The 21,151-nt window shown below is 59.3% G+C and overlaps 1 protein-coding gene across 4 annotated transcripts in view; it reads right to left on the bottom strand.

Moving 5' to 3' along the window:
* Window positions 1-177: 177 nt before the first annotated feature.
* PLCG1 (phospholipase C gamma 1) overlaps window positions 178-21,151 on the bottom strand; it is a 38,737-nt gene continuing 17,763 nt past the window's right edge. Inside the window, exons 3-32 of one of the 4 annotated variants that reach the window (XM_032198339.1) lie at window positions 20,814-20,907; window positions 20,494-20,541; window positions 17,166-17,250; window positions 16,658-16,741; window positions 16,431-16,453; window positions 15,270-15,342; window positions 14,482-14,583; window positions 13,621-13,739; window positions 12,966-13,051; window positions 12,693-12,813; window positions 12,098-12,266; window positions 11,341-11,463; window positions 10,420-10,521; window positions 10,026-10,213; window positions 9,612-9,812; window positions 9,073-9,192; window positions 8,321-8,501; window positions 7,901-7,978; window positions 7,117-7,220; window positions 6,795-6,891; window positions 6,646-6,712; window positions 6,130-6,287; window positions 5,689-5,785; window positions 4,931-5,155; window positions 4,277-4,425; window positions 2,529-2,643; window positions 2,211-2,372; window positions 2,004-2,092; window positions 1,276-1,463; window positions 178-778 (exon numbers count right to left, since the gene is read on the bottom strand). In XM_032198339.1, the coding sequence (XP_032054230.1) occupies window positions 736-778; window positions 1,276-1,463; window positions 2,004-2,092; window positions 2,211-2,372; window positions 2,529-2,643; window positions 4,277-4,425; window positions 4,931-5,155; window positions 5,689-5,785; window positions 6,130-6,287; window positions 6,646-6,712; window positions 6,795-6,891; window positions 7,117-7,220; window positions 7,901-7,978; window positions 8,321-8,501; window positions 9,073-9,192; window positions 9,612-9,812; window positions 10,026-10,213; window positions 10,420-10,521; window positions 11,341-11,463; window positions 12,098-12,266; window positions 12,693-12,813; window positions 12,966-13,051; window positions 13,621-13,739; window positions 14,482-14,583; window positions 15,270-15,342; window positions 16,431-16,453; window positions 16,658-16,741; window positions 17,166-17,250; window positions 20,494-20,541; window positions 20,814-20,907 (3,491 nt within the window). In that variant the 3' untranslated portion in view covers window positions 178-735. Of the gene's footprint in view, window positions 779-1,275; window positions 1,464-2,003; window positions 2,093-2,210; window positions 2,373-2,528; window positions 2,644-4,276; window positions 4,426-4,930; window positions 5,156-5,688; window positions 5,786-6,129; window positions 6,288-6,645; window positions 6,716-6,794; window positions 6,892-7,116; window positions 7,221-7,900; window positions 7,979-8,320; window positions 8,502-9,072; window positions 9,193-9,611; window positions 9,813-10,025; window positions 10,214-10,419; window positions 10,522-11,340; window positions 11,464-12,097; window positions 12,267-12,692; window positions 12,814-12,965; window positions 13,052-13,620; window positions 13,740-14,481; window positions 14,584-15,269; window positions 15,343-16,430; window positions 16,454-16,657; window positions 16,742-17,165; window positions 17,251-20,493; window positions 20,542-20,813; window positions 20,908-21,151 lie in introns of all 4 variants that reach the window. The other 3 variants (XM_032198340.1, XM_032198336.1, XM_032198338.1) reach the window with 3 other exon arrangements.

The following is a 21,151-nucleotide window of genomic DNA, read 5'->3' as shown; positions in this document are numbered from 1 at the left end:
GAGCAATCCTTCCCCCAAAACCTCCCTGGGCAACATCCCCTGCTCCTGCTCTCACCCCTTTGAGTGAACAGTGTTGAATCTGGGGCTATTTTTTTCCCCACGGCCTTAACCTCAAGGTGAGGGCAGGGGCCTGTCCCACTGCTGGGGCAAACCACCAGGAAACGGAGACAGCAGGCGTGTAATACTGACACGTTTATTGTCGTTTAAAGCTAGAGCGGCCTTGTAAACGTCGAGTTTCACTACTGGCCCCAGAGGCAGTGGCTATACGGGCCAGGCGCTGCAGGCCGCAGCCCGCAGCACCCGGCCTCCAGCTGCCCGCGCCGCGCAGGCTCCCCGCACACACTGCCAGCGCCGAGACGGCGGAGGGTGGTGTGCTTTTTTTTTTTTTTTTCCCCTTGTTTTCGTCTCGTTCCTTGCAATTATAGACAGTTTTGTCTCTCACCTCGGCGGCTGGCAGGCTGTGCACATCCATACACTTCATTAAGGGCTTCGTGGTGAAGGTTGGTGGGTGTTTGGGGTGGTTCGTTGGTTGTTTTTGTTTTTTTTTTCCCGATTTTTTTTTTTTTTTTTTTTAGTTCTCCACTCGGACACACTTCAGCGGAGAAACTGGAAAAGCTGCCTGAAAGTAGGCCATAGCAGTGCCGTTTCCATAGAAACCAGTTCACAGCGTGCCGTGAGACTCACAGGCACGGGAGGTGCTCCCGGGCGGCCGAGCGGCGCTGCAGCCGCGTGTCCCTACAGCCGGTTGTCCCCGTTGACCCTGGTCCGTCGCAGTACCCTGCAGGGGGCACAGACAAGGGGCACGGCGCTGGGAGGATGAAAGGTGCCAGCTTCCCCAGCTACCGTGGCCTGGTACCCTTGGGGATGCTCTGGCCCAGGGGGCTGGTGCTGCAACCTCCCCGTGTCTTGCTCCTTGCCTTTTTCAGCCCTGTCCCTCCCTCCCCAGCTCCCACCAGCTGAGATGTTTTTTTCCAGCCGGGCTCTCAAGCCAATGCTGTTGCCACCTCCCTGCCCAAATTGCAAGGAGGGGGCCTGGCACATTGGCCATGGTGGGGAGAAGCTGTTCGGAAGCTCCTCTGAGGATGGAAGAGCTCCCGGCTCCTACAACACCCCCTCACCCTCCATCCCACGCCCTTACTGTCCCAAAAGCAGTGACTCCCCCCCACCTCACCGCACCTTTCCACCTGAATTCAGTGTTTCCATAAGGCTGCAGCTCAGGCCTGGGCTCCCACTGAGGAGCCCCAAAATGCTCAGGGTCTTTTCCAGCCATCCTACCTTCGCTCCCGGCTCTCGAAGTGGTCAGCCAGCTGCTCCTGCGAGACTCGAAAGTCCTCGAATGGCTGCTGGTACCGCACCTCGAAGGAGCCCTCCCTGCCTCTGCTGGCCAGCAGCTGGCTGGCAGCATCCCCGGCTCGCTCCCGCAGGGCTGAGGCACTGAAGAGGTTGATTTCGCCGTTCTCCTGCTTGGATGGGAGCAGACAGAGCCGTGAAGGGCTGGGGATGGCGCGGTGCCCTAGAGCAGGCTGTACGGAGAGCTGACCCCCATGGGGGTCCGGGGCTGATGGGCTCAGGGTGTGCAGGGTGTGTCTGTGCTGGCCTTAATAGTGGTGGAGGAGTGGTGCAGGTTGGAAAAAAAACCCTCAAGGTCACCACATCCACCCCTCACCCTGACCTACCAAAACCATGTCCCTTAGTGCCACGTCCACACCTCTCTTAAATGCCTCCAGGGATGGGGACATTGCCACCTTCCCAGGCAGCCCATTCCAGTGCATAATTTTAAGTGAAGAAATGACAGAATCATCTGTCTTCAAGAGCTCTGCCACCCTATCACCCCCATGGTGCCGAGCTGCAACGTCCCCAGAGAGTGAATGGGAACTGGGACAGCCACAGCTGCCTCCTCCAGCACCAGTGATGGGATTTAGGGAAGACAAATGAAGCCTGGGCCAGAATCTGCCCCAAACAACCCTGCTGAGGGGGCCCTTGTGTGTGTGTGACCCAGTTACCTTGCTGGGGAAGATATCGATCTTGACAAGCAGGGAAGCCAGCTCCAGGTTCTCACTGTAGTTGTTCTTCAGAGGGACAGCTCGGAAACCTACAGCGGAGACAGCCCCAGTGTTATTTACAGCAAAGCCAACATCTCCCTTCTCGGGATGTGGGCAGCAAACTGGTGAGGACCAACACAACACACACAGCTTCCCCGACCACCTTACCTGTTTTCAAGCCTTTGACCAGGAATGTCGCCTGGGCCAGGAAGTTCTCATCGCTGAACATGTCCTCCTCGTACACCACGAAGCGGAGGAAGGCGAACTCGGGGTTGCTGACCTGGAAGTGGAACTGCTTCGGGCTCCACAGGGGGTTCAGGCCATTGTCCGCTGGGCAAAAAACACCACAGTCAAAAAACAGCACCAGCAGGGGTGTCTGATCATCACCGTCCAGCTGCTGCAAAACCTCCTAATGATGCAGCCATGAGAGAGGCCAAGATCTGGGGGAACCCAACCCGTCCGCGTCACCTCTCCTGCCACACTCACCCACTATCTCAGTTTTCTGCTTCGCGTTGTCGTACTCTGCGCCGGACACCTCCACCTCCACAAAAGGACAAACGATTCCTCTCCCGTTTTTGGGAAGGTGCCGGGCCCCCAGGACCTGGGGAAGAGAACAGGAGGGACTTTGTTACAGATGGGAACAAAGGGGAAAAAAAAATTGTTTGCATACCGAGACGTTTTCTTTCCGGCTAAACCACCCTGGCTGCACCAGGTGGTTAGAGGCGAGATGTTTCATCTCCGTGTGGAGAGAAACAGCTCCCAGACCTGGAGGCTGTGACGTGCTCCCAATCCCCAGTTTGACGTGTAAACCATCAGCCAGGCAGCCAAGCTGCCCCTGGTGCTGCCCGCAGCCTGCCCAGCTCCTCCAGCCTGCGCCTCCTCCTCCAAGCTGGGGCTCGTGGCCGTGGCTGGGGCTCGGTGTCGGACAGCTGCAGCTTTGTTAGAGGTTCTCGGCCTCGCTACCTTGGCTTGAGGAGGACGTGGAGCTGCTGGCCTCGAGCACAGGCTGTGCTCAGCAGAAAGGCCGACCTGCTGCCTCGCAGGAGCAGGAGATCCCCGCTCCCCTGTGCCAGGGCCATATGTCACGCCGGCACGCTGCTGTCGCAGGGGAAGGACGCGCTGCCAGCACTGGATCATGTGCCTGGAGCCGTGCTGGGCTTCGGGCAGCTTCTCTGCCTGTGGAAGCCGGCCTCGGAGGGGACATGGGGCAGTTTTGCCAGAGGACAAAAGGCTGAGCCCATCTCTTAAAGGAGACAGCAGCAGGCTGCAGCACAGGGACTCCTGACACCCGGAGGGTGCAGCTCCATCCTGAGGTGCAGGAAGAGTTTGGGGAGCAGCACGATGGAAAACAGGAGGTGTGCAGAAACGGGGCCAGGAATTTTTAGGGAGTTAGGGGCCGATGGGACACAGTGGGGTGTCCTCCCCTGCAGGGCAGTGGCTCTCTTAGGTGGGATCACTCCAGAACAGCAATGCCCTCAGAGGAGCAGGAGTTTGCTCGTCCTGTCAGAAACCCGTGAGCACTAAAGGCAGGATCCCCACTGCCTCGTCCCGAGGGCTGCTTGAGACAAAGGGACTTGCAAAGGAGGCTGCCGACCCAGATACATGAACAGTCAGCTCAGCTCCAAGGCCACGGGGGCTGTCTGTGCAGGGTAGCAGGACCGCTGTCGGTCCCGACATGGGAACCGTCTGGTTTGGCTCTGCCACCACCTCCGCACCCCTCCAGGAGCTTTGCTGCGTGCCTGGAGAGCTGCCCCGTGCCCCTGCAGTGCGGCTCCTTGAGACAAAACCAGAGCAGTTCAGCCCCAGCCCTGCAAGCTCAACATCTGCAGCCCAAGCCCTGCTGCCCCCAACCGTCTCCACCAGGAACGGGGCCGAAAATCCCACCCCAACCATGAGCAGCTTCCCGAGAGGAGCTGAGAGCAAGGGCACACGGCCTCATTGAGCCTGGCACTGTCCCTCTCTGCCCCTTGGCAGCCCGGGGACAGGGCTCGGCTCTTGTGCCACCTCCCTGCGAGCCGGGGCTGGTGGCAGGGCCAGGGCACCCACGGCGCGTGGTTGCCACCTGCTGGCTCCGAGACCCTGGCCGTGGAGGCTGCCGGGGTGGATGGAGCATCCCGCAGGGCTCCCAGGAGACGTCCTGGGTGCCCCTATCCCGAGCAGCACCCCCCGAGCAGCACCCCAGCCCTCTCCTACCCTTAGCGCGTGGCCGGGGCTGGGTGCAGGCGGGCACTGACCTCGATGGAGATGGAGAGCGGCTCGACGCCCCGCAGCGTGCTCTTGTCGAAGGGGTCGAAGATGTCGTCCCGCATGTTGGTGGGCTGCAGGACGTACCCGCACTGCCCGCTGGACATGAACAAGGCCTGGTTCATCTGCATGGGCTTGTCTGAGGAGCACAGGGAGGAGGTGAGTGGGGGGTCCTAGGCCCCTTCCTTTTTTCCTGGGGTCTTTGTGCCCTGCAGGATGCCCTTTGAAAGGGAACGTAGCTCATCTTCCCTGAAACCCCAAAAGCCCTGCGCACGCTTGGACCACGCAGTGACCATCTCATATGTGGTCTGCCCAGCTACCCCGTGCTCCGTGGCCCGTCCCCTTGTCCCCTTCCCTCTCCTTTCTGCTTTCTTGTGCTGCCTCCAGCACTTGCCAAACCAACCTGCAAGATGCCTCAACTCACAAAAGCAATGAAAACCCAGCAGGAAAAAAAAATAATAAAAATAAGAAAGTTTTCTAGTGCATTCATCAGCTGACCTGGCTCCCAGTAAGGGTGGCACCCAGACTGGGACCTGCAGAGCCCGTCCCGTTGCCAGGATGAGGTAAGGGCACTGGGTGCTGTTACTGGGGGCTCGTGGGGGCCCTGACAAGCCCACCCACCCTCCCCTGCCTGCTGTCCTCACCGGGGGTCTGGAAGTTGAGGGCGACCAGCTGGCTGCCGCAGATCCACATGGGCAGGGGGTCGTAGTTGGAGGAGTCGAGGCGCTGGCCCTTGGGGTAGATACGGGAGAGCTGCAGGCGGTTGTACTGCAGGAACTTCTTGCCCTTGATCTTGTTGACGTACTTCTCCGCCTTGGTCTCGGGGAAGGAGGACATATCTCGGTAACAGGCCCTCTCTGTGCCGATCTCTGGGAGGAGGCAGAGCACAGAGTGAGCCAGGAACGTGACTGAGGCCAGGCGAGGAGCTCGCGATGGGAAAAGCGCCGCTACAGAGAGCTCTGGCTCCCAAGCACAAGCACATCTCCGTTCCAGACACTTCAACCACTGCATGCCCCTTCCTAACACTCCTCTCCTCCTCCCCTGGCTCAGACACGGTCTGGCCACGCAGCCCCTCCTCTGCTCTCAGCGCGTTTGCTGGGTGCCAAGGGCAGGGGGCTGAAGGCACGGGGACGGCTCTGCCACCACAGCCGCAGCGCGACGCTGCCCAGGGGCTGCTCAGGACGGGGCCAGATCTCAGCAGCAGAGGGATGGGGAAGGGAACCTCCACCCTCTGGTGGAGGATGTGTTCAGAGCTCTGATTTAAACTCATTCCAGCTTGCTTTGGACACCAATCCTCAGCTGCAAGCTAGCCAAAGGCCAGGGCAGCACCCTGGGGGCACACAGCGGGGTCTGCGACGCCACGGGGTCTGCCTGCGGTGGCACGAGACCAGCAGATGCTCACTCTCTTCATCGAAGGGCACGGGCCGGCAATAGACAACCAGCTCCGAAAGCTCCAGGGCAATCTTCTTCCTCCTTTCCATCATCTTCCCTTCAGAGAGCTGCCAAGAGGGGGACAGAGAGGCGTCAGGGCCAGTTGGGAGCGGCACCGCTGGACATGCAGCGGTGATGCCCTCAGCATCATCCTTGATGCCCCCCATGGATGGAGGTGCCCCACCTCTTGGTGCCCACCCCACAACCCCTGAGGGAACCTTCCCAGGAGCAGAGATGTCCCCAGCTCTGTTTTCTTTGCAACTGCTCTGCCAGGAGTTGCTGGCAGCCACCTCGCCGCCCTCCCCAGCACCCCAAACCTGCTCCCTCGGCCTCTCTTTGTGCCAGTGGGAATTCCCCAACTTTGCTACCACACGACGAGACGCCTCCCCTGCTGAGGGCTCTCCAGGCTCACCCGTGCGTCGGCCGTCTGGGCCGCCTCGCGGATCTTCTTCACCCAGTCCAGCAAATCCTCGTGCGTGTCGGCTGCCACGTCAAGGGACAGGCGCGACACCGAGGCCATGCTGATGGAGAAGACGAACAGGCGGTTGTTCTTCCCCTCGGGGCGGATGGCTGTGCGGGGAAAGGGGCAGAAGAATGGTCACAAGCAGAAGCTGGGCCGAGTCCTTGGGAGGGAGGGAGGAAGGGGAGGTTCAGGGGAGCGGAGAGGGATGATGGAGCAGGCTGAGGGTGTGCTGGAGCAGCGCAGGGTGGCCCCAAGGGCTGCTCGCAGCCACCAAATGCTCCTAGGCTGCAGCTGGGCTCCAGGGAGATGCCCAAACCCAGCAGCCGAGCACACCACAAGCACGCACCGCAGCCGTGCGCTCAGTTGCAACAGGCACGGGGGCTCCTGGAGGCAGACAGCAGAGGCCCTCCAGCCCACAAACCCCACATCCAGCACGGCATCTCCTCCGTCCCTCAGGGCACTCACCGATCTGGCAGGACGGCACGTCCAGCACGCCTCCCAGCAGGTCTCCCAGGGGGCTGTTCTCGTCCAGCTGCTGGTGGGAGCGAAGCGCAGGCACGGTCAGGCTGGGCGCCGCGCACGCGCGCTCCTCCCCACTGCCCTCCCCAGCTCACCTCCCGCTCCGGCTCCAGGCTGCTGGGACTGCTGATCTCCTCCACGTAGTTGGAGGGGAACCACAGCTGCTTCTTGCCGCCGTAATCTCCCCTCCACCTGGAAGAGAGGGAAGCGTCAGCACCCGCCGTGGGGTCCCCAGGTCACCCTGGGTTGGGATCCCAGGTGACCTGAGGGTCCTTCGCCATCTGGTTGCAGGCTGTGGGAGAACACGGCAGGCTCGGGGGCAATCCCCACCCCAAAGGGGACACACCGTTGCATGGATGGTGACACCATGGTTTGACCCTGTCCCTCAGGGAAAAAGGAGGATCGGGACCAACTCACCAGCCTCCCTCCTGCTTCTCCACGTTTTGGATGATGGCGTTTTTGGTGAAGGTCAGCTCGTCCTCCCGCTGCGCCTTGTAGTCAAACAGGGCTTTGACTGCGCACTGCAAAGAGCAGGGGTCCGGTGAGGCTGGGCAGCTGGCACCATCACAGGGACACGGAGGCCACCAAATCCCACCGTGATGAGGGTGTGGAGAGGGCTGAATGAGGCATGTCTGCCACCAGACCCCACTGATGCAGACCAAATCAAGACCCCCGTTCACACCAAACCGCAGAGGTCAGGAGCCTGGTGTAGCCCTGCACAGGCACCTTCCTCTCTGCAGGAGCCACTGGTGGCTTTGGTAGGGGGAGTTCTGAGCAGAGTCAGCACAGCCAGGGAACCTGCAGACCCAGCCTAGAGCATGCCCACCTGCATGGTCTAGAAATAAATGTGCAAAATAACAAAGCTCTTGGAAAACAGAGACACTTGGGAAGTGCTCAGGCCCCACAGATGCTAAACCCTACAAGAGGCTGGGGAGCTGGTAAGCTCTGCAGGAAAGCCAGTCCTCATCTTCCCCTGGGCTCTTGGTAAGAACAATGCTTCGTTGGGAGTGACACTTGGCAGCTTTAAAAGGGAAACAGATGGTGGCAGAAAGAGGTGGGTCTTATGGTCTTATCTAGCCCTATGGAATCCTCCTTGTCCTTGCCTTCCCCAGCAGAGACCAGGAGATGGGGCAGGAGGGATGCAGAGGATGGAGAGGGGCTGCAGGGAGTGGCGCTGGCCCTGACAAGCAGTGGGAATTACCTTGAAGGTTGGCATGGGGTTGGCCTCCACGTAGAAGCCGGGGTGGCGTCCCTCGTAGAGGGCTCCATAGTCCGGCTCCTGCGAAAGCAAAGGGCCAGTGATGAGAGCTGTGGCTCAGCAGAACGGGTCCCCTACCTTGGGGGAGATGTGGAAGATGCTCAGGGGAGGGTGCGACCCCACAGAAGTGACGCTGCGCCCAGCAAACGGGTGTGCAGCATCACTCCTGGCTGTCACGGGGCAGAGGGGCAGCAAGAAGCCTCACTCGAGCCAACATGTTCCCAACACGTAAAAACAAAACAGGAGGGGCAAAAAGCCCCACGTGAAGCAGAGAGAGCTCACACGATGCTGCTTCGAGGCGTGAGCTCACAACAGACCTCTCCATCACCCTTAGGCTTCGCCCTTCCACAGAGCCTCACTCACCGCTGTCCCGATCTTCTCCAGGGTCTCCTCGTTGATGGGGTACCTCAGCTTCATCTTGCGGTACAGCGGGTGCTTTTCGTAGTAGCTGATCAAGTCGACCAGGCTCTCGAACTCGGAGTTGCCCAGCAGCACGGTCTGGCCCTCCTGCTGCACGCGGCAGTGCTTGATCTTCCCTTCCGCCCTGGCACGTGGAGAGAGAGGAGCCGCTGGGCACGCAGCACAACACGAGGCTCTCTCCCGACGTAAAAACAACCCAAAAAGGTGTCCCCAGGCTGGCTGCTGTGCGCAGCCGTCTCCCTTTGTGTCACCTCGGGGATGTATCTGCGTGGCCGCAGTGTGCCACGGACCCCGGCACCAAAGCCAGCCGTGCCCCACACCACGCAGGGCAATGTGGACACGCAGCCAGGTGACACTTTCCCTGCAAAAAACAGGGATACAGGGCAGGGAGAGAGGCAGAAAACGGCATGGCCCCACAGGGTTCATGAGAACCAGCGTGGCAAAGGAGGAGCGTGGCCCTAAAGGCTTACACAGGCCATCCAGGCCAGACAAGAGCTCCAGAGGGGCTCACATGAGGCCAGAAATGCTCAATCAGCAGCGTTCCAGCTGCACTGTAACACGGCCTCCCACCCCTCTGGAGCAGGGCTAAACAGCCCGCGGGCACAGCCTGGGATAAGGAAAGCACAGGGACAACCCCCCCATGGCTCCTGCCCCCTCCCCGCACCCCGTCCCACCTCGCTCCTCCCAGGACGCACCGAAAGGAGATGGCGTAGGAGCTGGGCTCGCTCCTCTTGCGCACCAGGAAGGCTCCGTCCCGCGGCACCCTCATCAGCATGTGCTCGGCTTGGGCGCGGGTGAGGTTGGCGTGGTACCACCTGTGGGGAGGAGAGGCGGCGCTGGGTGTTGGTCCCCACACACCCGGCACGGCTCACAGCACGCAGCGCCGCTTCCCCTCCGCCCCCTGAAAGGCTGCCTGGGTCCAGGGAGAGGAGCCCACCACGCAGGGGACGCTGCAACCGGGGCTGTCTTCTCCCTTTGTGGGACGGGCAGGGGGTGAGATAGGAGCAGAGGTGTCTGGTGATGTGTGACACAGGTGAGGGAACCTCAGCCAAGCCTGACAGTCCTCTCTTTGCATAGGGACAGCCAGCTTTGGGAACGACGGAGCTGCTGTGACACCGGGGAGTGAGGAGGGGACCACAGAGCCCCAGCAGGGACTGCAGGGAGACCCGGAAGGGCTTCCCATGGGGTCCCAGCTGCCACGGACGCAACTCGCCCTCCTCGCCCACGCGCTCACTCTTTGCTCTCGTGGGCATTGGTCTGAGGCACCGGCTCCGTCAGCCTCATCTCGAACTCGTTGCACCTCAGCGGCACCTCCTGGTAGTGGGTGATGAGGTCGTAGAGGCTGTCGAACACCAGGTTGTCGGTCAGGAAGAACTTGGGGCTGCCGGCGTCCTGCCGCGAGTGGATCCGGCAGTGCTGCACCTTCCCGTTGCGCCTGCAGAGGGATGGGATAAAGAGGAGGGATGGGGTAAAACCGGGGTTGTCCACAGAGAGACGACACCAACCACCCCATCTCCAGCCCGGTGCAGCCGAGGAGGACGCTGTGCCCCACTGGGGACCCACTGCCCAATGCTGCCAGCCCACTGGGACCGTGCCGAGGTGAAGAGCACCCCAGCAGCGCCACGCAGAGCAGCTCACGAGTCCTTACCAGAAGGAGAGGGTGTAGTCCCCGACAAAGGTCTCGCTCTCCCTGACGAGGAAGGAGCCGTCGGGGGCCCCGGTCTCGATGCAGTACTCCGTCAGCAGCCTCTCGGCTATGTGCCGCCCGTCGCGCCCCGCTCCCAGCTTGCCGTGAAACCACTTCTCCGTGGAGTGCAGCTCCGTGCTGTTGCTCACCTGGAGGGAAAAAGGCACAGACCGGGGTCACCGGGGGCTGCTCCGCGTGGGGGGCTTTAACCAGGGTCGGTGGCTTTCTGAACCGGCTCCCACCTTTCCCACCAGAGCCTCTCCCTCCGAAGCTGGCAGTGGAGGTGCTCAGCCCCTTGGGCAGCGAGGTCCTTTCCCCAGGGGAACAACTTACCGTCACACAAGGGAGCCCTCACCTCCTTCTGCTCTTCCTCATCCTCGTTTCCTTGGTCGCTGGTTGTCTCCCCCGAGTAATAGATCTTGCTGCTGGTCAGGACAAAGTAATGCGGGTTCCACTCCTGTAAGGAGACAAACTCTGGGCAAGAGGCCCCCTGAGGAAGCGCTGAGCTGGCCCAGCACCTGTCGGTGGGATCTTCTCTTCCCGATTAGCACAAGCAGTGGGGGGTGATTGGGTTTGGGAAGGAGAGTCAGCAACAGCACCAGTTTCAGTGGAGAGAAACAGGAGCTCCCAAGGCATGCCCCTGATCTGAAGCATGGGTTTATCAGCAGCGAAAAAACCCGCACACGACGGGTCTGACACACGAAGTGACTGCAGATCACGCTGCAGCCACCCCAGCGTGCATTAAAAGATGACCAAATGAAGAGCATATCAGTGCAAAAAGGAAACATTGGGCATGGATTCAGCAGAGGGGCTATCAGAGAGGAGGGTAACAGACGGCTGTGCGGCTTTACCATTGCACCACTCTTCTCCAAAAAAAAAAAAAAGGCTCTTTTATATACATTTTTGCCTGAAAGATCCTCATCAAAGCAGCAAAGATCCTCATCATTCAGCAAAGCAGCTGAAGAAGCAGACTGCGGGTAAGTAAACACACCTGCTGAAACGAATGCTCAGCGCTTTACGAAGCAGAATGCTCCTTTAGGTGCGGGAAGCGTTGGGCTTGCTGCAGGAGCAGCCAGAGCGTTGCAAGGGTCGTGCAAGAGCAGCGAAGCGGCTGCCGTGCACCAGCCCTGAGCTCCCTGAGCTCAGCCTCCTGCCGCCAGCAAGGGCCGGAGGGAGACATCGAGGGGAGAGCACAGGAGAGAGCCAGCATCAAAACTCCCCCGAGCATCCCGTGGCGTCATTTACGGAGCCCAGGGCAGCGGTGGCGGACACGTACGTGGTTGATGGGGTCTTCCAGGTAGAGGATCCCGTTCTTGATGGAGTTGCTGATGTCATTCTCAGAGTACATCACGGAGGTGGGCAGCTCCTCATAAGCACTGCCCTCGGCCAGCTTCTTGTGCTGTGGGACAAGAGAGTGAGTAAGGCACCTCGAGGCGAGCGGGCACCCAAAAGCAGCACGTTGTTTCCCAGTGAACAGCCTTGAAACTCCAGGTCTGCTGCAGCGGGTCCCCCCAGACTGAAAGGACCAAGGTGAGAGACTATCTGATGGCACTGCAGTGCCACCCTGTCTTCCCAGAGCTGATTTCTGCAGGAGAAATACCAGTATCCTCCCAGGGCAGCACCCAGCTGCTGGGCTCACATCCCAGCAGCTCCTACAAAGCAGAAGCAGCTCTTTGTCCCCCCGTGTCAGCCACGCAGACGGTGTCCCTCTGTGGCTGGGATGGGGCCACGCTAACCCCAGAGCGAGAAATTCCAGCGGTGAAGCAGGCAGAGGTCATCACCCACAGAACGGGGCTACGGGAGGGACCTGAAGCCCAACTGCCCTAAAACTTTGGGGGAATTCCCATCTGTATCCAGACCCAACCCTTTTTCTCAAGGTAGAATTAACCAGGGACACTGACATAAATACAACCACGGCTCAGGGCTCACGCCACAGCCAACCCCTTCCAAAAGCAGGCAGCTCCCCAAGGTCCCAAAGCCAAACCTGCCCCGACTCTCTCCATTTATCAGCCCCGCAGGGGAAGGGAGCTCACCTTGATGAGAATCTTCCTCTTGAGCTGATTTGGAGAGGGGAGCCCGTCAGCAGAAATATCTACTGGTTTGGTCAAGAGCATGTCCCCAAAGACCTTCTTGAAATTCTGAGCCATGTTCCTCTGCTGAGCGATGCTGCAGTGGTCCTCGATGGACAGAATGACGGGGAAGCTGGCAGGAGGAAAAGAGCTGCCACTACTGGAGCCGTGCCTGCAGGAAGCTCCGCTGAAAACCTGGCTCCTGTGCCCTCCGAGAGCAGTTTGCACCCGCACCTCCCCGTGCTGTGTCTGCAGCTGTGCTGTCTCCAGCCTTCAGTGCAAACGGCCTCCAGCAAGGTGTCCCCACCACGGGCTGTGGGCAGGGGACCAGAAAGCTGCTGAGGTTTCCCCACAGCCTTCCCTCCCACGAGACTCTTTTCAGGGTGAAATCTGCCCTTGGCTGGAGCCACAACAGCACGTTCTCTTCCCTCTGAGTCCTAGATGTCCTGTGCCAGCCCCCTGGGACAGGTGGGCTTCGCCTGGCTGCAGGTGGTGCCTGCCCACTCCTCGCCTTCCTGACAGCTCTGCCCGTGGAAGCCCGGGTCCCTGCAGTACTCACTCGGAGGTGACAAAGGCGTGCTCCTTGATAGTGACCAACACGTCAGAGAACTTGATCTTGGTGGTTAAGGTGTGCCCGTGGTAGATGACCGGCATGCCGTCGGGCCCGTCCCAGCAATCCACTGAAAGAGACCCACGGGGGAAATGAGCCCGGGGGCTGCCATCTGGGCAGGACACGGCCACGAGACTGGGCGCTGCTGGGAGCTCGCATTGGGTGGAAATAAAGGAGGGAGCTGCAAGCCCAGCCCGCCGTGGTGGTGGCAGCGGTACTCACGCTCGATGCAGCGGCACCCCATGCGCAAGCAGCGGGCGTACGCCTCCAGCGAGGACTCGCTCGAGAATTGGTCCCCGGTCAGGTACCTGCCCCGTGAGGGAAGATGAGCACGTCAGCCACAGGCAGGGCAGGGATGGCTCCTGGGACGACGCTCCTGTACCCAGTGCCATTCCCACAGTGCTGAGAGCTGGTCCAGCCCCTGCAGGCTGGAGCTCAGCCACAGTCTGCTCCCCAGGCTCTCAGTCCTTTATATTTGGGCTGACGTGCTGCCACTGCACTGGGTGCACGGGGAGCACAGCCAGCGCGCGTGTCCCTTGGCAGGGAATGCTTCCACCAGTGGAGAAGCAAATGGCCAACTTCAGCCTGCCCGTTTTGTAGCACCTCTCCTCCTACAGGCTGTGCAAGGCGATGGTGCCTGCGGGTGGAAACTGCCTGGGACCTCAAAGCCCAGTCTGTGCAGATGTGCTGTGCTGCCAGTGTCAGAGCACAACACGGATGGCTAAACCATGAAGGGAGGACTGGGACACCAAGCGGAGGGTGTCTGAAGTGCTGATCCCATATCTAAAGGGCTGCTCGGCACCTTGCTGGGACCAGAGCCCCCCAGCAGGGGATGCTGGGGAGGGGGGTGCTCAGGGAGCCGCTCCAGGGTCCTTACGTGTTGTGCGAGGAGGAGATCCAGTAATGGGAGAGGGGGTTGTTCATGTTCTCCGGACACACCATGTCCAGCTGCGAGTTCCAGATGCTGTTCTCTTTGGAAAACAGGAAGGTGAGAAACTGCTCAGGAAGAAACAGAAGCGTGTTACTGATGCGGAGGCTTTGGGCGCTGAGGTTCAGTTTCACACACACGGCTCACCCTTGGCGAGGGGCTACTTCCTAAGCTCAGCACAGCCCGCATCCTGCCACGCCAGGTGCCGACTGGCTCCACCAGGACCAGGCAGCAGGGACCTGACCGAACCCTGCCCAGCGCACAGCTACGTGACCCCGTGTGCCTGAGCAACACAGCTCCAGGCATTAGCACCGATCTTCTGCATCCTTAAACTGCCCCAGCTGGAGACAAATAAATAGCTCTGCATTTTATTTTGCAGCTCACACAGCAGCAACAGCTCCCTACAGCCACGTGGATCAAGGGACTTCTGGATGGGACTTGGCCCAGAGGGCCTGTGACATGGTGACCTCCAGCTGTTTTTACTCTTTTGTTGCCAGCAAGGCTGGTAACAAAAAGTTCCTTGCTCTGAGAAGATCTTACACAGAGCAAAGGGACGTGTACCCCCGTGTAACCTCTCACTCCCCAAATGAAGTGCCTGAGGAGGGCTCCCAGCCGCACACATCCAGCTCCAGCAGAGCCCCCAGAAGTCGTTCCCTGTGCCAACCTTCCCTTGAGCAGCTCAGCAAACGGCTGCCCCAGGGGATCACCCTGCTTACAGCACCCTCCCCTTGAGCACCGTCACGCCACGAAGACGCAGCCCCCTCCCCTGGGCACCTCCCACCCTCCCGTTACCCATCCGAGGTGCCGTACCTCGTCCAGGGAGAAATACGGCTCGTCGATCTCTCTCAAAGGGTCCCGCAGGAAGTTGAACATGAATTCCTGTACCTGGAGGGTATCTGCAGCCCAGAGCTCCTGCAAAGCCCAGAAGAGACACCAAAGAGGAAGCGGTTCAGGAAGCGTTATTCAAAACCACAGCAGCTCGCCCAACTAGAAGCTTTAACCACCTCTGCCTGGGAATTCAACCAGCAGCACAAGTACCAGGTAGTGCACAGCTGCAGCAATCTGGCCCCTTTTTAAGTGGTCTGCATCGTCTCAGCATTGTGCAGTTTTCTTCCTGAGAGCTCCTTTGCACACATCTGCCCTCCCAGCTCCCCCCCGCAGCAGAAGCCAGCGCGGCTTCCTTTGGTTCCTCTCTCTCCCTGGCTGTCTTGCATGAAGTCACCCAAACGGCTGCGTCTCTGCCGCTTCATTTTGTCCTCTCTGCAGCTGTGGGAGGTGGGAGCATGGCGCACAGCAGAGGCTCTGTGCTCCCACCTGAGGCACGGCATCGCGAGAGGCTGCAAGAAGGGTCTGCACGCTCTGCAAACAGGCTGCGGGCACCCACACGTGTGTCTGAGCGCACACTGAGCTCACCGAATGCCTCCAAAAGATGGCTTTTAGAAGCAAAGGCAGCAGGCAGATTGATCAGCTGCTGCTCAGGATGGACCAGGGAGCTCTGCCTGCCTTCTGCACCAGCCCCAAGGACTTGGTGAAACTCCAACCCCGTGGAGAAGCAGCTCCCTACGGCTCTCCCCTCCCCTCGCCCATCCCGAGCTCACCCTCTGGTACTCCAGGAGGAACTTCTGGAACTCCAGCAGCGACACCCTGAAGTGCTCGGACCTTTCTCCACCCCTGGGAACACAAGGAGAGAAACGTCAGTCACTCCTGCGACGCCTGCCCGCAGCATCGCGCCAGGGGCCACCCGCAAGGCGCACGGCACAGCAGGCGACCCACGCCGTGCACCCTGAGCACGATGCAGCAAGGCACGATGGCAAACACACGGCAGCTGAGCTTCCACCTCCTCATCCCGTGCTCCTGGGCAGCCCAGGGCTCACGGCAAGGGGCTGACGATGTGAAACATTGCTCAAGGGCTGTGGAACTCCAGTCAAGGGCAGCAAAAGTCATCAGAGGGACTGAGTTGTACAAAACCAGGGTTTCTTCTTGTTTGGAAGAGTGAAAAGAGCTAAAGAGGATTGGGGCTGCCAAGGGTGACTGCGGCCAGGCCAGACCTCCGGGTATTCAGAGGCGGGGGCTCAGGGAGGCAGGGCAGGGCTGTACCAAGCTGTAGTGCACAGCCAGGGGCCATGCCTGGGACCAAGACAAGAAAACAGACACGGAGCTGGCAGCACTGACTGCCCTGGGGCAGAGGCATGAACCTGCTGGTCGGCTGAGGTCTATCCAACTCTTTTTTTCCTGTGATTGCAGGAAAAGAGAGAGGAAACAACAGGAGATTACCTGGACAAGTCAGTAAGCCTTTCATTCTTTAGCTTTCATGGCTAAATTCAAGTTGCCCCTTTTTTTTTTTTTTTTTTTTTTTTCCAACCAGAGCCAGGATGTGCACAGCTGAGGGAAGGCACTGCCTGGAGAGGAGCCCAAGAGCAATACACCGCTTACGGGCACAGCACCCAGTGAGCACCAACCACGAGGGTACCTTTGGGGAAACTTCCAAGGGGTCTCATTACTCCACAAAAAAAAAAAAAACACAATATTTTTTTGGGTGCAGCTGACCTGAGCTGGCTCCCAGTGGGGCATCTGGGAGGAAGAGAGCCCCAACTTGACCTGAAACATCTACAGCAAAGGTGCTTGTTCACAGGGCACAAAAACACAGACAAGGAGCACGCCGCATGCCTCGTCCCAGACCCACTGCTGCAGGCACCACAGCACGCGATGGAGCAAAAAGCAGCAGCCCCTTCCCCCACAAGCACAAGAAGGTTATCCACCTTTCTAGGAACGGGACGTCCATCTGCAAAAGAAGAAGCACAGGCATTAGGAGGGCTCTCAGGCAAAAGCAATAATTTACGTGCTCGCTGCCTTCCCTAGCCCAGAGGTAGGAAAGAGGAGCTATTAGTGGAGGGAGGCAGGGCTAAGAAGGCAATTAAGAGGGGATGCCCGGTAATAAATATCATCTCTGCTTCCCCTGCCCCACCCTGGAGAATTGAGCTCTTACCATTTTCTGGGCACTGAACATCAGGCTGCGGTAGAGCTGTGCAAACTGCCCGTACGTGATATCCCCGTTCCTCTGCTCCACGTCCTACAGCCAAAAAAAAAAAACATGAACAGAGAGGTTTTACAGGGCCACAAGCACAGGGACTGCACTCCTGTCACCTGCGGCTGTCACCTGCCCCCAAGGATTTTGCAGAGGAGGGAAAGGCCAGAACACGGCCAGACTTTGCCTCCTCCCTCCATATGTCCCCAACAGGACCCTGACAGCACCCAGGATTTGGGCGCATCCTAAGCCCTCGTTACGTGCTTCCCCAGGCTCACCCACACAGGAAGCATTACGGCTTACTTGGATAGTTACAAAAAGATTGTTTCCCTTTTTTTGGTGGCAGGGAATATCCACAATATCTAGAAACTGCAAGAGACAAGGCGCATGCTCCTCTTTGGTGGGACCTCTCCTGCGGGCAGGCAGCGGTGCCCCCCAGGGACCCAGCCCGAAGGGGCCGCGTGCTCACCGTCAGCCGCTCCCGCAGGAACCTCATGTTGGGGACGCGGTAGTTGACCTGGGACAGCATGTTCTTCAGGTCCTTGGCGGAGATCCTGGCAGGGCAAAGAGGGAAAAAGCGTTCAGAAGCTCTGGGAACCAAGGCATCAGCTGTGAGAGGCGAGGACGGATGCGCAGCCCTGGGAGCACACCAGGGTTGGGACCCAAAGGCGAAAGGGAAGAATGTTTCACATTTTTGCGTATATGCTGTGCACAGAGCTGGGACAGGGCTGCCTACATCCTGCTGGGAACTGCAGACAGCTCCTGCAAGCCGCTGGCACTGCGGGGCAAGCCCCAGCATCCTCACCCCACGTGGCCCCTGGGAGCCAAGGCTGCAGCGGGCACACAGCGTCTGGGAGCGACCAGGCAGAAGCATCTTTAGAGCATCTGCACCCCAGCGTGGAGGTTGGGAGACCAAAACCTGACCCCTGCCACACAGGAGGAGGTGGAGGTAGCGCCTGCATTGACAACAATTCCTCCAGGTCTGCCCAGCCATCACCAGTGGTGCTTTTGTGCCTGAGCCTCAAAAAAACAAGCGGGAGCCAGGACCCTGGAGGATGCTGCCCTATCCTGCAAGGCACAGGGCAGGCCCGGCACTGGGAACGCTCACGGACTTGGGCCCAAATAAATACACCAGGGACAAGGTGATGTGTGCTGGTTGTGTGCCATGGGCCATCCCTTCCCTGTGATGCTGAGCCCACAAAGGAGCTTTGGCAGGAAGGAAGGGATGGGACGCAGCAGCAGGAGCCCTGCCCCAGCACCAGTGGGTTGTTGTCCCCAGGAGGTGTTGCACCAAGGCACTGCTCATCGTGGTGAAAAAACAAGGAGAGGAAAGAACAAACCGTGTAAAAGCTCTGAGCAGCATTTCCCCTCTGCTTCTGGTAGGAGGGCAGGGCATGGGATGATTTTATTTACTGTGTTAGTAATAAGGTTAAAGTGCTGGAGAGCTTGGAAAAATAACTTGGTACTATTTTGAGACTAGAAAGTTAAAAAAAAAAACAAAACACAACACACGCACAAAAACTTTCTTCTTCTTCTGCGGAAGTTTTTTTAAGGGCTTCGGATGAAGAAGCCGGAGGACGGACCCAGCCCACTCCAAGGGCATGAAAACATTCCCCGCTCCTGCTGCTCTAACTCTGCTCCCAGCCTCGGGCAGCTTTCCTAGCCAGAGGTGAAACGGCCTCCCCTGGAGTAGGAAAAAAAGACCCAGCATCCTGTTATCCTCCTCTTCCCACCTAACCTCCCCTGGAAAAACAAACACCCAGAGGCACGGCCGCCAGTGCAAACAGGCAGCATCTGCGCGAGGCCCGCAGCTGGGTGGGCTCCGGCCAGGGGCACGCGGCCACCGACCCCAGCAGGGGGTGGGAGTGGGGGACGAGGGCTTCAGCTGCCCCAAACCTGCCTGTGCTGCGGGTGGTTTGTGCTTAAAGAACACCTCGTTGCCTTTTCAGACCCAACTGCCCGGCTCAGAAGTAAAAGTGACACCAAAGTCAGGGGAAGATATCATCCGAGGGTCTGTCCGTGACCTGTAGTTGCTGTCTCTGCTTTGCAGGGAACACACGGATGCTTGTAGGACGGGGAGGCCTGAAACCTTTCTGTTTTTCCCCCTCTACGCTGTGGCATTTCTGTTGTGCGACGCTCGCAGCCCGGGCTGGAGCAGCAGCTCTTTCAATTAAATGCTTTGCATTTAATCCCCTTCCCTTGATTGACAGATAAAGAATCCACGGCCTTTTCCTGGCTTAATTCTAAATGCTAAGGCAAAGATGATATTAAGAAGAACAACGGGGGAGATGTCAGAGACTGCCTTTCGGCTGCTGAGCGTGCCTTGGGCAGCCGAAGCTGTACCTTCAGCCTCTTTTGTCCTGCCCCGGTGCCATTTCAGCAGCATTACTGTGTAACCGGATGAGAAAAAAGGACCAATTTTTTCCATTTCTCTTGCCTTCACGCTCCAACCCCCCACGCAGCCACCCCCACACGCGTTCCCCATTGCTGAATTCAGACAGCTCTCAAACAAAGGGGGTCAGTGATGCACGCCGAGGACCCGGCTGCAGCGGCAGGGCTCTGCTGGAAGGAGCCAGCCAGCCGCACTCCTGCCTCCTTCCCCCGGTGCCCAGTCCCCACAAACACCAGTACGACGTGCGTAAAGCCTGAGCCGGGATTTGGAAGGTGTGTGGCACGTGCGGAGCAGCTGCAGGGCATTAAAGGCGCCTCTTTCCTTCCCGTTCTGCCTTGGAGAGGATCTACCCCTCCTCCACCAAACCCCGGCGCACCGAGCTGCTCTCGCCACGGCACAGATCCTTGCAAAGACAAAACCAGAAGGGACTGGGGGAGTCGCTGGTGCCACGTTCCTGGTGAGGGCGGGCTGTTACAGCATCTAGCCCGGGTTTCTCATGACCACCACGTCCCTCTGCGAGCAGTGGGGTGGGGATGGTGACCTCCAGCACGCTCCCCCTCTGGTGAGGACACAAGTTAGACCCTAATTTTGGCCACATCAGCTCTTTGCTTACAGGGCAGGACAGACGGTGCCTGCAGCACTGCCACCCGCAGGCACCTCCCTGCCTGACCTACGCAGGGGGAGCAGGAGAGGTGAGGCTGCCCCGGTACCCGTGGGGCTAACAGCTGAGAGCATCCCCTGTGCTGGGACTGCAGCAAGGCACAGCACTCCTGGCCCTCAGTCCCGCTGACACCTGGAAGGGTTTTTGGTTCCCAGCAAGGGGCTCTGCTTCCAGGGCAGACAGCCTGGGCAGATGAAGGGCGCAGCTGGGTGAGCCACAGGTCTCGAGGAGGATAAAGGAGCTCTGCTCCTTCGGTGCTGCCAGCTGGGGGTGAGGCTGTTTCACAGCTACAGGGTCTCAAGGGCTTCCTGGCTCAAAATCACTGAGAAGTAGGTCAGGGAAATGAGACAATCTTTTGATTTTATTTTATTTTTTAATTTGGTGAAAATGAGCCAGGGTTTTGGAGCTCGGATTGGAGCTCGGATTAAGCTTTCTTGGAAGTGAAAACTAAAACCCTACAGGACCCAACAGAGACCCCAGCCTTTGCTGTGGATTTTTCAGCCAGAGCTAAGTGCTTACAGCTCAAGCCCTCTCTTGCAAGCACTGCAAACCAGGGGCCTCATCCAGCACCCAAACCAAGCAGAGGCTGGGGTGCCGGGGGGCTTTCTGGGGGCCCTAGCAGCGCTGCATGGCTGGTTTGAGCAAGGTGGGCTTCTGTTAAACACGGGGACTCTGGCACTGGGTAGGGTGAGGCTTGCTTGTACAAACATGTGTGCAAATGAGTGTTCTCTCTCCATTTTTTACCTGTCCTCCCGGTTGCGATCCAGCGAGTAGAACTGCTTCCTGAGCCACCTGAAAGGAGAGGCACGGGGTCAGGCTCTGCCAGGCCGCAGATGCTGTAGGAGGGCAGGTCAATGGGATGGAGCCCCTCATACAGCAGCACCAGGTCACCGTGGCCCCTGGGGGAAGGAGACCTCATCGCCCAGCCCGGCTGCTGCGGACACCTCTGGCCACACGCTGCTGTACAGGTCTGACCCCAGCACGGCGCTCCAGGGTGGGAGCAGCACCGCAAGGGATGGAGAAGGGAAAACAACACAAGCACGGGCCAGGGACAAGCTCCCCACCTCTCAATCTGCAGCGGGGTGGCAGCTCTTAGGGTATCTGCCACCAGCCAGTTCAGCCCCTTGATCCACATGTTGACCTCCTCCTCGGATGTGGCTGTGAAGAGAAGGAAGAGGAAAAATGGGAGGAAGGGACACAGAGGCTGGTCACCAGCCCCTCTTGGGGCTACCCCCGATGTCCTGAATGCCTTCCTTCTTCCTTCACCCCCTCCCAACAGCTCCCACCCCTGCAGATGCTCTGGTGTGCTCCTCTCCCTGCCCAGCTCCTGCTCCGCCCCGGGATGTTTGTGGCTAGAGCTGGGTGTCACCTCTGTCCCCAAGGAGCAATGCCCAGGCTGGGC

Source organism: Aythya fuligula, chromosome 16 (genome assembly GCF_009819795.1).
Source record: "Aythya fuligula isolate bAytFul2 chromosome 16, bAytFul2.pri, whole genome shotgun sequence".
In the NCBI taxonomy this organism is placed as follows: domain Eukaryota; kingdom Metazoa; phylum Chordata; class Aves; order Anseriformes; family Anatidae; genus Aythya; species Aythya fuligula.
The sequence above is the reverse complement of the archived record's forward strand: the minus strand, read 5'-3'. Positions and strand labels throughout refer to the sequence as shown.